We start from the raw sequence: 16,639 nt of genomic DNA, 5'->3' as shown, positions 1-16,639 counted from the left end.
TAGTGCCCCCTTTTATTAGCTTGAGCATGACCATCTGCACGAAAGAATATTATATATATATATATATATCATTCATAGCGCTCATCACATCATATCCACAGAGTGCTGGGAAAGTAAGCAAACACATTAATAATTTCGAACAACATGTAATGAAAATCACGAAAAGCTCCGGCACACAACAGGAAAGGAAATAAACACCGGCCTAGCCTAAGTCTAGAAGTGGTGCCTTAACAAAAAATTCTATGAGTGTGCATGACTGGTGTGGCTTGGATATGTCCCAAGCTAGGTAGTTAGTTAAAATTGTCTAAAGTTGTAGTTTGTAGATGGATAGAAAAGGGAGTTTTGATTAAAATCAAAGTTTTAATGGATTAGGGTCCATTTTAAGTAATTTAGTTTGTTGATCACTTTTAAACACTTGTGGCAGTAATATTTGAAGTTTAAATTGTATTAACCAAATTTAAAAAGTCATGGGTCCTCCTAGGTACTAGGCTAAGGGGGTCCAAAAAGTCACTTTAGGAAATAGGCTAGGTTTAGGTCTCCTAATATTTTATAAAAATACTAGACACTAAGATGAGTAGTTAGCCAGGTAGTACACTAAAATTAGAGTTTTCTAGGCAAAGTTATGAATTTTCTAACTTTCGGGCCCTAAATGAACTATGGTTGACCAAAATGCTGACTTTCAAATTTAGGTTAGTTTCTAAAATCCTAATATTTTTAATAAATATTAGATCCTAATATGAGTCTAATGCAAGTGAGTTTGCCTAATTTGGAATTTTCTATAATTAATTATGAATTTTCTAAGTTCAAGGTATTTATGGAATTATCTAAAATATCTAATTAAGGACTGATTTTATGGTTTTGATCCAAATATGCTCTAAATAGATTGAAATCACCCCCAAAGGTCAGGGATGACCTGAGGAAATGATCCTAAATGTTTGGAAAAAATTTGTGATTTTTAATAATTTTTAATGATTTATTAGGAGCAAAAAGGTAATTTCCACCTAAGGTCAAATTAAGGGTCAAACTAGAGTCAAAATAAGGAGCCCTATTTATCACAAGTTGGGTAATATAAATAGATCAAGATATTATGGATAATTTTTTGACCTAAAATTGATTTACTGTAATTTTTAGAAGGTCTCGGGGCCTTATTCACTACAGGAAAAATAGCTCTTACCGGCGGCCATAACCGGCGGTTTATAGGCTGCCGGTTTTACCGACGGTTTGGGCAGCGATTTAGCCGCCGGCGTTTAACGACGGCTTACCGGTGCCTATCCCTCATTGTGCCGCCGGTACTAACGGCGGTTATATAACCGTCGCTAAACCGCCGGACAACAATATGGACCGGCGGTTTACCGACGGTGTTGGCCGTCGTTGATAAGTAAATTTTTACCGACGGCACAAACCGCCGGTACACCGCCGGTAGAAGCCCTAAAAGGAACACCCGCGCCTCACATTTCATTTTCACTTTTTCCCTCTTCTCTCTCTCGGTCGCTCTGCCCTAGCTCGCCTCCGACCCCTCCTGAACCCCGAATAGACTCCGCCGCCGACGTGTCTTCTCCAGCCGCCGACAGATCAACTCCGGCCGCCGATAGCTCTTCTCCGACCACCAACCTACTCCCTAACCGAAGGTAACCATCGATCTCTCTTCTCCGGCCGAATTTACTTCAAGCTTTATAAATGAAATGGATATTATAACTAAATTAGCAAATGGAATGTACTTCAAGCTTTATAAGCTCATTTATCTTACTAGCAATTAGGTCATCGGAGACAAGAAGAAGAAGACGAAGTGTGGATTCGAATGCATATTTCTTAAGAGTTAAGAGAGAGAGCGAGAGAGATTCCTCATTTTGTGGGCAAAAAATCATTCATATAACAGAATGCATTTAAAAATGTACATTGCCAAAGAAAATGAGTTGGTGTGAAATCAAAATTTAGGTGATAAATTTCCTCAAAAATACCATAAAAAAGAGAGGTGTGAGAGCATCAACCTTGATCACATAAGCTTCCGAGAGCAAACAAGACTAGGGTAATGTTTAGGTGATAATTTTTTCTTTCTTGCACACATCAATATTATAGGAAATATAGGAAATATTGAAAACCAAAGGCTAAATTGTAAACACTCAGATATGTTGTGTGATAAAAAAATCTCGCTCAAATTTAAAGGGAAAATTCAATTAGATGATGTTTAGACTTGCAACACTTTATGGTGCAAAATGTTGACTACTAAAAGAGAAGCTTAATATTAAGTAAAATATTGCAAAGATGAGGATGCTCAAATGGATGAGTGGCTTTACTTTTAGAGACAGGATATGAAATGAGCATATACATGAAAATATTAGAGTAGCTCCAATGGAAGATAAGATTAGAGAGTCAGTTTACATGGTTTGTCACAAAAAATGGAGGCCTTCTGATGATCCGGTTAGGAGAGTAGATGTATTAGATTTGACTTATGTTAAGAAAGATAGAGGTAGACCTTAAAAGACTTGGTTAAAAACATTATAAATGACCTTCCTTTATTAGATTTAAATGAGAATTGAACCTTTAACAAGACACAATGAAGAAAAAGGATTCATATATCCGACCCAACATAGTGGGATAAAGGCTTCTTGTTGTTGTTGCTAAATCCTAAATCATCATGTGGTTGTCCAAACTTTTAACTTGGAAGAAATAATCACAACACACTAATACATGTTATGCATGTTATGTTTATGGCACAAATCTTAATTACCATATCAATAGGAACTGTTATTAATGACGAAAACAAAGTTCTAATTATACAATGAGTTTGAGTATAGAGACTTGTGCATATTTAGCCAAGTTTAGGACAAGGAGATGCGTTCTTATAACACGTTGCACATGCGTGTATTCTAATAAATGTTTTCCTAACTATGTAGGGTGACGTTTGCTTCAACGTCCAAATGACTATCCAAGAAGAGAGATATTGGATGTATAACAGATTGTTGCCGGGTCGAAAAGGATTGACAGTTGAATTTATAGAGGGAGTTGAAACTTTCATTCAAGTTGCATCTCAACTGCCTTCCTTTCAGTTTGATAAAATGTTTAGATGTCCATGTTCGAAACATAAAAATCTAGCATTCCTCAAGCCAGATGATGTGAAGCTTGATTTATATCATAGGGGATTTCTTCCAAACTATTGGATTTGGACATCACATGGCGAGTACGAGCCACATAGAGATGCTCATGCTGCTTCATCTACAGCTTATGAAACATTTGATGAAGATCAAATGAGTAGACCCTATGAAGACCTTATTTTTGATGCAGCAGGTCATAATTTAAGGTCTAATGTGGAAGAGCAACCAAATGCAGAGACACAAAAATTCTTTGAGTTATTACATTCAGCTCAAAAGCCAATTTGGGAAGGTTGCAGTACACATTCAGAATTATCCATTGCAGTGAGGATGCTAAGTATTAAAACTGAGTATAATATTCCCCGTGAGTGTTTTAATGACGTTATTGGTCTTATGAAGGAAACTAATCCAGCTGGCAATTTAATTCCCTCAGACTTGTACCGAACAAAGAAATTAGTATCCAAACTGGGTCTCACTGCTACAAATATTGATTGTTGTATCAATGGATGTATGTTATACTATAAAGATGATGCAACAGAAGTTATTTGTCGCACCTGCAATGCTCCTAGGTTTAAGCAAAACTCGGGAAAACAACGTCGTCCAAAGAAAGATGTGCCATATTCCCGTTTGTTTTATTTACCAATCATTCCAAGACTTCAGCGGCTCTATGCATCAATGAGTTCAGCAGGCCATATAAGATGGCATAAGGAGAAAATAGCAAAAAGTGATGTTCTTTCTCATCCATCAGATGCTGAAGCGTGGAAACATTTTGATCGAGTGCATCCTTCATTTGCTGCTGAACCCCGCAACATAAGATTGGGATTATGTACTGATGGTTTTACTCCTTATAGTCAAACAGCTACACCGTATTCTTGTTGGCCAGTTATATTAACACCATACAACCTGCCACCAGAGATGTGTATGACTACTCCGTTCATGTTCTTAACTCTGATTATACCTGGACCACATAATCCGAAGGCAAAGATTGATATCTATTTGCAGCCATTAATTGATGACCTCAAATTATTATGGGAAGAAGGAGTGCTCACATATGACATATCAATAAAACAAAATTTTCTCCTTCGAGCTGCTTTGCTGTGGACTATCGGTGATTTTCCAGCTTATGGTATGTTGTCTGGTTGGAGCACAGCAGGGAAATTAGCATGTCCTTACTGCATGGAGAACAGTAAAGCTTTCACATTAAAACATGGAGGGAAAAATACTTGGTTTGATTGTCATCGTATGTTTCTACATGCTAATCATCAGTTTCGAAGAAATAAAGAAGCATTTGTTAAAAACAGAATTGAGCGATCACCTCCTCCACCCAGATTAAGTGGTGATGAGATACTCCAGAGACTTTCCAACATTCCAACAATTATTGAGTATCCAATGCTATCAGAATCTAAATTTCCGGGTTATGGTGTTCAACATAATTGGATTAAAAAAAGTATTTTCTGGACATTACCTTATTGGAGAACTAATTTGATAAGACATAACTTGGATGTTATGCACATTGAGAAGAACTTTCTGGATAATATTTTTAATACAATTATGGATGTTAAAGGCAAGAGTAAAGATAATGTCAAAGCAAGGATGGACATTAAAGAGTTTTGTCGGCGAAAAAATTTGGAGTTAGTAACAACAACTGACGGTAAAGTAATGAAGCCCAAAGCTCCTTACTCGTTCACGTTAGAGCAAAAAAGAATGATATGTCAGTGGTTTAAAGGTTTAAAAATGCCGGATGGTTATGGATCAAATATAAGCCGATGTGTTGACTTGAAATCTGCAAGGTTATTTGGACTCAAAAGTCATGATTGTCACATAATTATGGAGGTTCTTCTTCCGATCATAGTCAGTATGTTACCCGATTACATATCAAATCCGTTGATTGAGCTTAGCATTTTCTTCAAAGATTTATGTTCATCTAAACTAAGTGAAAATGCTTTACGGAGGTACGAGGATAACATACCAATCATCCTATGCAAGTTAGAGAAGATATTTCCCCCGGGTTTTTTTGATTCTATGGAACATCTTCCAGTCCATCTACCTTACGAAGCTAGAGTTGGTGGACCTGTACAATATCGTTGGATGTATCCTTTCGAAAGGTAAATGTGTTAAGATTATTATTAATTACTCAAATTTTTTGAATCAGTTAAGATAACATATTTTTATTTGATTAATAGATATCTGAACAAGTTGAAGAAATATGTTAAGAATAAAGCACGACCAGAAGGATCGATATGTGAAGCATATTTATCTCAAGAAACAACTCACTTTTGCTCCTACTATTTCGAGCCACATGTAAGGAGTACAAGAACAAAAATGGGTCGTAACATGGACTTCGATGTAGAAGAACAATCACATGCTACACTAACAGTATTTAGAAGGCAAGGAAAGCCTAGTGGCAAATGTGTTGAAAGATATCTCAACGATTTAGAAATAAATACAGCGAATTTGTATGTACTACTGAACTGTGAAGAAGTTGAGCCAATCTTAGAGTAAGTTCTTACATAATGTTAATAATAAATTAGTAATGTTTATTTAAAATACTTATGTATTATTTGTCAACAGGTATTTCGTAAGCAATTTGCCCTTGACAGATTCAAGGGAAATTGAGCAAGCTGTTGCAAATGAATTTCCAACTTGGTTCAGATCATATGTGAGTACATTTTTTTTTATAAATTTAAATCTTATTTATTATCAAAATTACTAAAATTTGAAAATATTTTTAGGTACAAAATCCTGATAACAAATGTTTCGATAAAGGTTTGCAAGCATTAGCATGGGGTCCAATGCGAAAAGTAAAAACTTGGCCAATATATATAGTGAATGGGTTCAGATTTCATACCAAATCGTGGAGTGAAGGAAGAAAAACTGAAAATTGTGGAGTATGTGTTAGAGGAAACACTCATGAAGAAGATGAGTGTGATTATTATGGTATTTTGAATGAGGTCCTTGACTTGGAATACCCAGGCGAAGATGAGAACTTTGTATGCTTATTTAACTGTCAGTGGTATGATCCAGTACAAAATAGAGGCACAAGGGTTCATCCTGTGTATGGTTTAGTAGATGTTAAACATAGTAGAAGATACGGAAAGTTTGATCCATTTGTGTTAGCAAGCCAAGCTATTCAAGTTTATTTCAGCAAATATCCCAGTGGTCGCAGAGACAAACAAGATTGGCTAGCTGTCATAAAAACAAAAGCACGGGGAATAATTGATCAACAATACATTGTAGCAACTGCACATCAAGAGGATGAGATGTCAAGTTATATGCCTGTTGAAATTGAGGATATGCCAACTACAACCTCTATTATTGAAATGGAGTTAGAAGATGTCAATAGTTCAACTAGTTCAGAAGAAGAAGAGAACCAGGATGAAAGTGAAGATACTCTTGAGAGTGATGAAAATAGTTTTGATGATTCTGATTAGTTTCTGTAATTTAGAATTGTAGAATTTAAATGTTATGTAATTTTTATTACTGCTTAGAAATGATATTGTATTTTGCCACCTTGTCTTTTATTAACTGCTTCATTAACTGCTTTATTAACTGCTTCTCGTAATTCATTACCTGCTTCATTAACTGCTTCATTAACTGTTTTATTAACTGCTTTATTAACTGCTTTATTAACTGTTTTATTAACTGTTTCTTAATTATTTTTGTTTTAATATTGCAGATGGCTTCAGGCGACGATCCTCCTCGTAAATCATTTGCCTCAAAGTTCCGCCGGAAGAAGATTACGACTAGCAGAGTACCCACACAGACTGAGGTAGGTGAGGGGCCTTCAGTTGCACCAGATCTACCTACACCACCACCGCCACCACCTGCCAGGAGCCAGCAGCCTTCACCAGAGCAGGGTCAGGGACAGTTAGATCCACCTCTTGTTGCACCTCCATACTTCCCTGGCCACTTCCCTCCCAGCTCGACGAGTCCTCGCTTCCCCTCTCCAGATCAGACACATGCTTCTCCATTCTATCCATATTACCCCCCACCATCATCACAGGCTGCTGGTCCATCCACTGGTCCTCACCCTCCTTACCCTTACCCATATTACTACCCCTATCCGGTGCAGCATGAACAGGGTGGACCATCACGACCACCAGAGGTTGGCGCTACCGATCCTGCAACAGCAACAGATAAGCGTCAATACATCGAGCCTGACGGCGATAAGTAAGTTCAATTTAAGTTATTCAGTTGTTTTTATTTTGATATATTACATGTTATTGATAAACAAAGTCACTTGCAGCTTCAATCCTTCAAGGCCACCTATACATATGATCCGGGATATAATAAAGAATAAGTATGATGCTCCTTACTTATCCTGGAAGAAGATCCCAAAGCCTGTTAGAGATATGTGGTTTGGAGAATTTCAGGTATATTTTTTTTTGTATGATTTCAAATATATGATTTAATTTGTACTAATCTTTTTGATATTGCCTAAATTTGTACAGAAAGAATTTAGGTGGTTGCCTGAGTACAGCACGAGGATCAGATCTAATTTTGAGAGGAGAGGAGCGACCCGTCTCAGAGACATGTTCACGGACATTAGAAAGTCCGGGCAGAGGCCTAATTGGATTGGAGAGGGCGTTTGGGCAGATTTGAGTAGTGCTTGGGCTACCCCGGAGTTTATAAAAATGAGAGAGCAGAATAAACAGAACAGAGCCTCTGACTGCGGCGGTTTAGGAAGCTCTCTTCATACTGGTGGATCTGTACCTCATACAGAACATAGGCGGCGACTGGTAAGTGTTTTGAATTGGTTTATTACATATATTTATGTTAGTATAACTAAGCATCAAATTTTCAGAAAGCGCACCTGGGTCGGGAGCCAACACCATTGGAGCTGCATACAAGAACTCATCAACATCAAGCTGACCAGAAGTGGGTTGATGAGAAATCTAAGAAGGCTCATGTGAGTAAAATTTTTTGGATTTTTAGAATAAAAATTTATTTTAATAAAACTATTTGTAACTTGCAGGATGATTTCTTACGAGTTAGAGAAAGTAGGCAGTCCACTGGCGAGGGATCATCTTCTGGATCGGCCCATACTTCTGAGTATCAGACATGGTCAGAAGTTGTTGGTGGAAGACAGAGGGGGAGGGTATATGGCATGGGTTCACAAGCTTTTGCTATTGAGGGCAGTTCATACACCTCTGCATTCCATGATCCAAGTGGAGCTGAAGAATCTGTAAGTGAGAGGGTTGCAGCACTTACTAGAGAGATTGAAGAGATGAAAAGGGTTCAAGCTAGAGAGATTGAAGAAATGAGGAAGGCTCAGAATGAAATGCAAGCAGAGTTGCAATCCTACAGAGCTGGAAAACAAAGGAAGAAGGACCAACAGGAGCAGCCATCTGCAGACAGTGAGGATACCGATGATGATTAGATGTTTATTATGTTTGATGAATGTATTAATTAGAACTTGTAAACTTCTGAACTGGTGATTGTAGCATTATCATGAACTATCTTGTGAATTTGTGATTGTAATGTTGTGATGAATTTTGTATTTTCTGGTTGTGATGAATATAGCGGCGTGTTGCCCAACATATATATGCTTTTTCTGCAGGTTTAGACTTTAGGGTGAACCTCCCTCAAATAGAGGGGATGCTGTCAATTTTTTTTTTCAGGTGCTACAGGTTTCCGGCGGCTAACCGGCGGTTTGGCCGCCGGAAACTACGATACCGGACGGGTAAGATATAGCCGCCGGTGTTATTATTAAACCGCCGGTGAATACCGGCGGCTTACCGACGGTCACCGGCGGTTCTACGATGGACGCACGACGGTTTAAACCGTCGGTAATACCGACGGCTATAACCGCCGTCAACCGCCGGTAAGTTACCGGCGGTCTAACGGCGCCGTCCGGCGGTCTAATGAACCAGACGACGCCAGGTTTAACCGCCGGAAAACCGTCGGTAATGTGACCGGCGGCTTACCGGCGGTTTAAATACCGGCGGCCTAACCGCCGGCAAACCGACGGTTAAAATTCCGGTGGTCACCGGCGGTATTGGCCGCCGGAAAACCGCCGCAAAAATAAACCGCCGGTAAAAGGCCGTCGGAATTTGTTTCCTACGCCGTTTTTACCGGCGGTCACTAAACCGCCGTTAGACCGCCGGTATTTTGTAAAACCGCCGGTAATCTTACACTAACCGCCGGAAAAAACCGCCGGTTTTCATTGTTTTTCCTGTAGTGAACTTAAAAATAGTCTCCACAAGAACTCTCTTGTTCTTGAAAACATTCCCTTTCACCTTCACATACATATCATGATAAACATGCTTATCAATTTTATTATTCTCTCTGTATTTCTTCAACAAACGCCTGAGTACTCTCATCTTCCTCATCCACAAGACCTTGGTGGGGAGTCTGGCTTCCATGGTACCCTTTCTCTTACCATATCCAGAATGTCTTCCCTTGCGCTTGGCCTCTGCGAAGCGTCTGGACCGAGATCTTGAGTGAATCTTCTCTGGTTTCTTGATAATGAAACCTTCATGAACAAGTTTTCTGATATTTTGGCGAGAGTTGGCGAAGGAGATGTGGTTAAGTTCTTTGGGATCGAGCCAGATTTTGCCTTTGCCGCAGTTGAGAAGGCTTGCGGCCAGCCGTTTGTGCAGCTTAAGAGAGGCCGCCATGGATTCTGAGGTAAGCAATAGGTGGAAGATAGAATGAGAGAGATGAGAGTAGAGCTTGCATTGTGATATATTTAAGGGAGGGGGAAGGGGAGGATTGCTTGGAGCGCAAGTCTGAGAAGTTGTGAGCTCCAAGACTTTGATGGAGTCAAAACTTCATGGGATGGATTTTCTAATGAGATTAATAAGTTTTGGAGTCAACAATTGGATTTATTTTATGATTTTTGTAATATAAGTTTTGATTGGTTATGTATATTGAGTTTATTTTAGAAAAAAAAAATGATTTTAAAGTTCATCTGGATTAAGTTTTAATCTGAATATTTTGTGTATATAACTTCATTTTTAACCAAAAAAAAATATATTTTATGTATATTATTTCTCTTTTTATTGTAACATAATAGGAAAAAATGGGTTTTTGTGATAATTGCGTTTCACAACCGAGGTGAAATGCAAAAATACGATTTCATTTGCGGTTCGTTTGGACGTTCGCGGGAGCTACAAACGGGCAAATGACATTCAATTAGAGATACTCTAAATGACCTATTGCTTATTGATATATTTCAATGTCAACCTTACCCTTATGTTATTCGGATAATATAATCCAAATATAATAAAGCACAATCTTCAACTTTATAGATAAATCCCTGAATATTTTACAAGGATTTACTCGTTGTTTAATTTATCTTAACATTTCTATTTATGAATGGGAAGGCCTTAAATGCTTGCTTTTAAGAATGGGAAGGCCTCAAACTATCCTATATTATACTAGTATATTATTTTCATCCCCCGTGACAATTGATCACGGGAGGAATAGTAAGGAATGCAGGCGCGCGTGGGTTAGAAAGTGCGGGAGCAAGAGCTGGAGCAATGGATTGAAACTCACAATGAAGGCCGGGCACGAGAAGGAATAGGCTCGGTTTGACGGGTTTGCTCATAGAGTTAGTACAAGGAGCCGATCAGATCTCAACAGGCGCACATGTAGTTCTTTGGTCATAAAATCTGACCAAGGTGGAGATTATTGTGTATTTGTCCGATTTTAGATTATGTTGTTAAAATGGGGTATTGAAGGATAACTTTAGTTAAATGTGAAGACATTTAAAAATTAAGGTGAAAATAAAGTTGACTAACACCCCCGTAAGGGAAATTTTTTGTGGGCCAAATGTCAAAGCTTGTCACGTAGGACATTACGAGAGTGTCAACGATGCGGGTTTGAGCGAAGTTTTTGAAGATCATTGGAGGATTGCAGGTTGGCGGGTTGCATGAGATGGATGAACAGAACTAACTATGTTAGTGAGATCGATATACTTTTGTGATAAAGGTGGAACCCTTATTTTATGGTGAGGTGGATTTGCATGCGTGTTCTCAAGCTAAACTGTAGACCTGTCAATTTCGGGTCACAGGTCGGGTTCGAGTCGAACCTGAAACTGACCCGACCCTATTCGGTTCGTTTTAACCCAACTAATTTTTTTGCAAACGGGTCGATTTTTCGGATAGGAACCCGACCCGCTTCGGGTTGAATTTTTTTAGTTCCAGAAGGGTGCAGCGGCAGCGATGCCGGCAAGCAAACCGAGCGACGCGACGCTAGCGACTACGACGCGACGCGAGCGACGACGCTGCGATGTGACACAAGGGCAGGCGGGTGCAGAACAGCGGGGCAGCGGGCGCGGGGCAGCTGGGTTTCCGGGTCATTCCCGGGTCAATCTGAACCAGACCCGATTTTGCAAACGGGTCGATTTTTAGGACCTGAACCCGACCCGCTTTGGGTTTGGGTCAACCTAAACCCAAAATTTTCGGGTCGGGTTTTCGGATCGGATCCAATATTGACAGGTCTAAGCTGAAGAGCCCCAACTAGTTGTTGATCTTGATGGAGGTGGGTCCCTTTGCTTTGTGTTGGAGTTGGCTGCCATACCCCCAATAGGAGCTTAAATATTTTATTATGAGATTCCTCCATCTTACTACTAATGCAATTTTTTAAGGGTGATCATGATGTACCTTCATGAGTAGAGTTGAACTCATCAAGGAAGAAAATGGAAAAGCCTAACAACTTGGTTCAAAGATAGATCCTTGTAATCATGATCATTGGGACAAGAGGCTTCATTTTTTGCGAATACTATTCATGTTGGCCATCGAATTTATGCGCGTAGGGTTTACAATGGTGGTATTTTCTTCAAAAAATGATGTCAAACTGTTGTGTGCTAAGAAATTCATGGCATTAGAATGATATGGTTCCAAAATGATGCATTCTAGAAAATTTAAGGCATTAGAGTGGTAGAATTTTTGTGGCCTACTTTTGTAGGGAGATCTCACATACAAACTAATAAAAAGATTGTGAGACATCATAGATTTTATATAGAAAACTTGGGAAGGAAAAAACAAAGATACCTAGTCCAACAAAAATAAGAATTTACTCACCCTTCAATTAAAAAAAGATGAGATTAAAAGAGTAAGTGGTTGGTAGAAAATAACATTAAGTCAACAAGAAATGAGAGGCATTTGAACGTTGTAGCCAAATGAGGGTTTCTTTGAATTTATTTTAAAATATATCAAATTAATCAAGGTTTATATTACAATAATCTCAAAACCAGTTAAGCCAATTATTTGTTTTTTTTACAAAAAATCGAGGGAATCCTAACTCAAAATTTCCTTCTGTCTTGTGCAATTCTCCTAACATATATTCAGATCAATTTCATACGATCACATGACCAAAAACAAAATTTTAGCAGACCTTAGTAGAATAATGATGGGAAGAACCCTTAGGGCATTGGAAGACAAAAAAATTCCTTGATTGTGGTTCAGGTGGCGATGTTAAAGCTCTATATATAACTGGTTGTTACCAATCGAAAGAAGACAATAATCAATTGTTTGGTATAAGATGTTCAACTCTATAAATGAGATTTCACATTCTGTAAAAATGGTTTTAAGTTAATTTTCTCTTGCGCATGGCAAGACTCAAAGCTTTGGAGGATGCAACAGAAACAAAAATTTTTCAAAGCAAGTTCTTATTCGTTCCAAGTGCTCTATAGGAGATAACTGACAGATCGTCCAGTACGATAAATATCGTCCTGTACGATCAGTATAGAATTTCAAGATCTCCTTATTTGTGTGTGTTAGATTTTATTCACTCAATTACAATCACTCCCTTTCAAACTTAATTCAAAGAAAAGACAAACATCAATTAAATAAAATATCTCATGTTGAATTTGAATTGAAGTTTTTCGTAGTCTGGAGTCTGATTTTCTTGAAATGTTAGTACACACAAGAGCAAGTGCAAATCTTCTGAAATTGTTAGGAGATAACTATACATTTGAACAATAATGTTTGGAATCATCAAAACTACATAAGTTGCATAAATATAACTCATTCAAATAGCAACTATTCAAACAAATTCTTAGTTTTACAAACTATGTGGTTGAAAAACTTTTTCTAAAAAACTTAAAAGAAATAATTTTTATTTCGGTTCAACATAATTTTAAAGGAGGGTTTAAAATTTTTTAAACTACCAATTCACCCCCCCTTCTTGGTAGCCTTTGGGACATTAACTTAGGCTTAACAACCTAATTTCTAGACTCAACAGAGACACCACCTTTTTTCTGAGGATAGTAGAAGATGGGTTACTCATTATTTAGATCTATATTTAGAATATACTTTTTGGATCTTATGATAAAAGGATATGCGATAATTTTTCTAAAATAATGAGTAAGAAATTTGAGATGAGTATGATGGGAGAGTTGTCTTACTTTTTGTGATTTAGCATTAGATAATTGGATGATGAAACCTTTATAAATCAATCAAAGTATATAATGGACTTCTTGAAGAAATATAAAATGGATAAAGCCAAGCTAATAAATACATCTATGACCTATACTGTTCAATTGGATAAGGACCCAAACGAAAAATCTGTTGATCAAAAGAAGTATAAATGAATGATTGGATCTTTACTTTACCTAACTATTAGCCAAACTTATATAGTATTTAGTGTTTGTCTCTATATTAGATTTCAAGTTGATCTTAAAGAATCCCACCTAACTGTAGTTAATATAATCCTTATATATCTCTTAGGGACCAAAAACTTAAGAATCTGGTATGTGAGGCACAACATTTCTTTTGAGATTATTGGATATTCTGACTCTAATTTTGCAGGATGTAGGGAGGATAGAAAGAGAATTTTTTGGTCTTGTCAATTCATATAATAATTTTTAGTCTCCTAGTCTAATAGAAAATAAAACTTTATTGCACTTTCGATTGTACAAGCTGAGTATATTGTCTTAAGGAGTTGTGTGGCCCAAGTCCTTTGGTTGAAGTAATAAATTCTGGATTTAAGATTATATGTATGCACTATTTCAATCCTTTGTGACAATACTAGTGCCATCTGCATCTCTAAGAATCATATCCAACATTCAAGGACCAAATATATTCAAATAAGGAAAAGTTGTATTTGGTTCAGAGCATCGTTTCTAAAGAGAGAAGCAGTAAGAACTAGAGAGAGAAAAAGTTTCAAATTCTAGTTTTGCGATTTTTTGGCCGGCGATCTAGTGGCCAGAAAAACCATGGCGACTAATGTTCTTCGATCATCGACGGATAACATGGACAAGAGGGAAGAAGATCCGAGAACGACAACGGAGATTATTGAAGGAAAAGCTCTGGAAGGGAAATCAAATTCAAGAAAATCAATGGATGTGGAAGAGGCTAGAAGAAGACGATCAAGAGGTATGTTAGTGATTAATGAGAATATTGGTAATGTTTGCAACAATTTCCAACAGGTGATAGGAAAAGGTAAAATGGTAGAGCCAAATTCTATAATCAAAACTCCCAGATCCATGGAAAAGATTGAATCGCATGTGAAAAGCCATGACTTGGAAGCTTCTTCTTCGGGAATGAACATTTTTGTTCAAAGATTCGGAAATTGAAATGCAATCCTTAGCAATAGTGTGATAAATGCGAATTTCCTGAGTTCTGAAAACAAAAATGTTTTTCCTAAATCATTCAGACAGGAGATTCAAACGGGATTAGATTCAGATCATAGTAAAGAAACATTTGCGAATCAGATGATTGATCAAATGACATAGAAGAATGTTGTTAAACTGGCATTTGGTAATATATGGGCTAAAAAACCATATATTAAATTAAATTTTAGTGAAGAAGAAGCATTGTTAACTGAAGATGGAAAGGCTGTGCAATTAAATAAGGATGCTGAAATTAAGAATGCTAAACTGCTTGAAAAGTCTTTGGTTTGCAAAGTATTTTGTAAAGATATTAAACCTCAGGTGGTATCATGGGAACTTAGAAGACAATAGGCTTAGTATGATAAATTCCATTTCATTACTCTAGGAATGGAATGGTTTCTTTGCTCATTCAAATACATTGAAGCAATGGAAGGAGTCCTGACAGGAGGACCATGGTTCATGAATGAACACATAATTGGTATGGAACGTTGGACACCAGCTTTCTCTTCTTCATCTATGAAAGGGCTTACTTCACCCATTTGGATACGAATGCCTCATCTACCATTGCAATGCTGGGATGCTAGAATTTCTTTAAGAATGGGGACACCATTAATTTTAGATGGCAATATGTTCCATTGGGGTAGAAGAGAATTTGCCAGAGCATGCGTCCGTATTAAGCTTGATTAGCAACTACTAGTAGGAGTTTGGGTGGAAAGCAAGGGAGGAAGATTTTTCCAAAAACTTGAATATGAAAGAATATCAAATTTCTATTTTGATTGTGGAAGAATCAGACATGTTAAATAAGAATCAATTGATAAAATGAAGTCGACAGAAGAAATCTCTCATACTACAAAGAAGATTAAGGCTGATGAAGAAAGCAATGTATACAACCCATGGGTGCTGGTAAACAATAATAGGAAGAAGCAATGATTGGTTTACAAGAAAGAGATGACAAGGAAGACATTTATAAGGAACGCTCAGCTCAAAAATACATGGAGAGCTACATCAAAGCTTGGGAATTTGGAAAATACAGAACATCAAAGCATTAAATTGAAGGAGACGAATTTAGCTCATGACAACCTTTTAATTGAAGAAGGTGAAATTATCAATGATAATGTGAAAGGCATAAAATTGGATCGGATTGAATCTGCTAATCTTGATCAAGACTACATGAAAGGAAAAATGGTATAAATTGTATAGACTCTGATTGAAAACAAAACAGAACAGGAAAGTACTTACACAAGCAATCCATTTGAAATTCTGGAAGAAAATGCTAAAGATCAAATAGAGAATTTATTGACTGAAAGGGTGGAGATCCAAGCTGAGCATAATATCAGTCATATATTGATCAAGCAAGCAGTACAAGAAATCAAAATTCTCATATCCAAAGAGCAGGTGGAAAGCTACAATATTAACTCTAAGGTGGTAGTGGCAAAACCGAACTAGCTAAGGAGATGAAAATGCTAGGACCTATAAAAGGGAAGCACATAACAAGGAAAGGTGATGGAGGAGTAGAGAAGGTTGGGGCCTTAACCCCACATCCCGTTTAATGTCCTCAATTATGTTCTGTAATTGTAGGAGAGCAAAAAAGAAAGAAGCCTCCCACTACTTAAGAAATCTGATTGGAGAAAATGGTCTATTTTTCATTGGTTAGTTAGAAACTAAAATGGAAAATCTGGGAAGAGAAGATGTGAGGAAACTGGTTGGGAATGATTGGGAGTTTCACCATGTGGCGGCTACAGGAACCTCTGGTGGAATCCAAGCACTTTGGAAATACATAATGGCTTCATTCAAAATCATTGATTCTTCTAAACAATGTATTATAGTCAAACTTACAACTCCCAAAGGTAATACGACCAAAGTATGCATTATCTATGGCAACAAAAATCTGTATGAAAGAAGAAACCTTTGGAAGTTGATAGAAGAACACATGAAGTGTGAAGAGCCGTGTATAATTGGAGGTGACTTCAACTGTCTTTTGAACAACAAT

The 16,639-nt window shown here is 37.4% G+C and overlaps 2 protein-coding genes across 4 annotated transcripts; one reads left to right on the top strand and one right to left on the bottom strand.

The window, feature by feature from the left end:
• Nucleotides 1–7,020: 7,020 nt before the first annotated feature.
• LOC110110169 lies at nt 7,021–8,989 on the top strand. 3 transcript variants are annotated; one of them, XM_028699679.1, is made up of 4 exons: nt 7,021–7,462; nt 7,541–7,828; nt 7,894–7,998; nt 8,065–8,989. In XM_028699679.1, exons 1-4 carry the CDS (start codon nt 7,049–7,051, stop codon nt 8,467–8,469), a joined length of 1,212 nt encoding a protein of 403 aa, XP_028555512.1. In that variant the 5' UTR covers nt 7,021–7,048; the 3' UTR covers nt 8,470–8,989. The 3 variants fall into 3 exon arrangements, with proteins under 3 accessions (XP_028555512.1, XP_028555511.1, XP_028555510.1); XM_028699678.1 differs by having other exon boundaries at nt 7,894–8,325; nt 8,359–8,989; XM_028699677.1 differs by having other exon boundaries at nt 7,894–8,989.
• LOC110110185 (60S ribosomal protein L19-1-like) lies at nt 8,975–9,709 on the bottom strand. The gene is made up of 2 exons (XM_028699676.1): nt 9,339–9,709; nt 8,975–9,149 (listed from the first exon to the last, which is right to left on the bottom strand). Exons 1-2 carry the CDS (start codon nt 9,707–9,709, stop codon nt 8,975–8,977), a joined length of 546 nt encoding a protein of 181 aa, XP_028555509.1.
• Nucleotides 9,710–16,639: the final 6,930 nt, after the last annotated feature.

This window comes from Dendrobium catenatum, unplaced genomic scaffold (genome assembly GCF_001605985.2).
Source record: "Dendrobium catenatum unplaced genomic scaffold, ASM160598v2 fragScaff_scaffold_1364, whole genome shotgun sequence".
NCBI lineage: Eukaryota > Viridiplantae > Streptophyta > Magnoliopsida > Asparagales > Orchidaceae > Dendrobium > Dendrobium catenatum.
Note: the sequence above shows the minus strand (reverse complement) of the source record. Positions and strands in the feature narration are given on the sequence as shown.

What these genes read in the sequence shown, in the direction of transcription:
- LOC110110169 (XM_028699677.1), top strand. Translation starts at nt 7,049, where the DNA reads ATGCTTCTCCATTCTATCCATATTACCCCCCACCATCATCACAGGCTG. An exon ending in TGTGGTTTGGAGAATTTCAG is followed by an intron (nt 7,463 to 7,540) that starts GTATATTTTTTT and finishes AAATTTGTACAG; the next exon opens with AAAGAATTTAGGTGGTTGCC. An exon ending in CAGAACATAGGCGGCGACTG is followed by an intron (nt 7,829 to 7,893) that starts GTAAGTGTTTTG and finishes TCAAATTTTCAG; the next exon opens with AAAGCGCACCTGGGTCGGGA.
- LOC110110185 (XM_028699676.1), bottom strand. Translation starts at nt 9,709, where the DNA reads ATGGCGGCCTCTCTTAAGCTGCACAAACGGCTGGCCGCAAGCCTTCTC. An exon ending in AAGCATGTTTATCATGATAT is followed by an intron (nt 9,150 to 9,338) that starts GTATGTGAAGGT and finishes AAAACGGCGTAG; the next exon opens with GAAACAAATTCCGACGGCCT.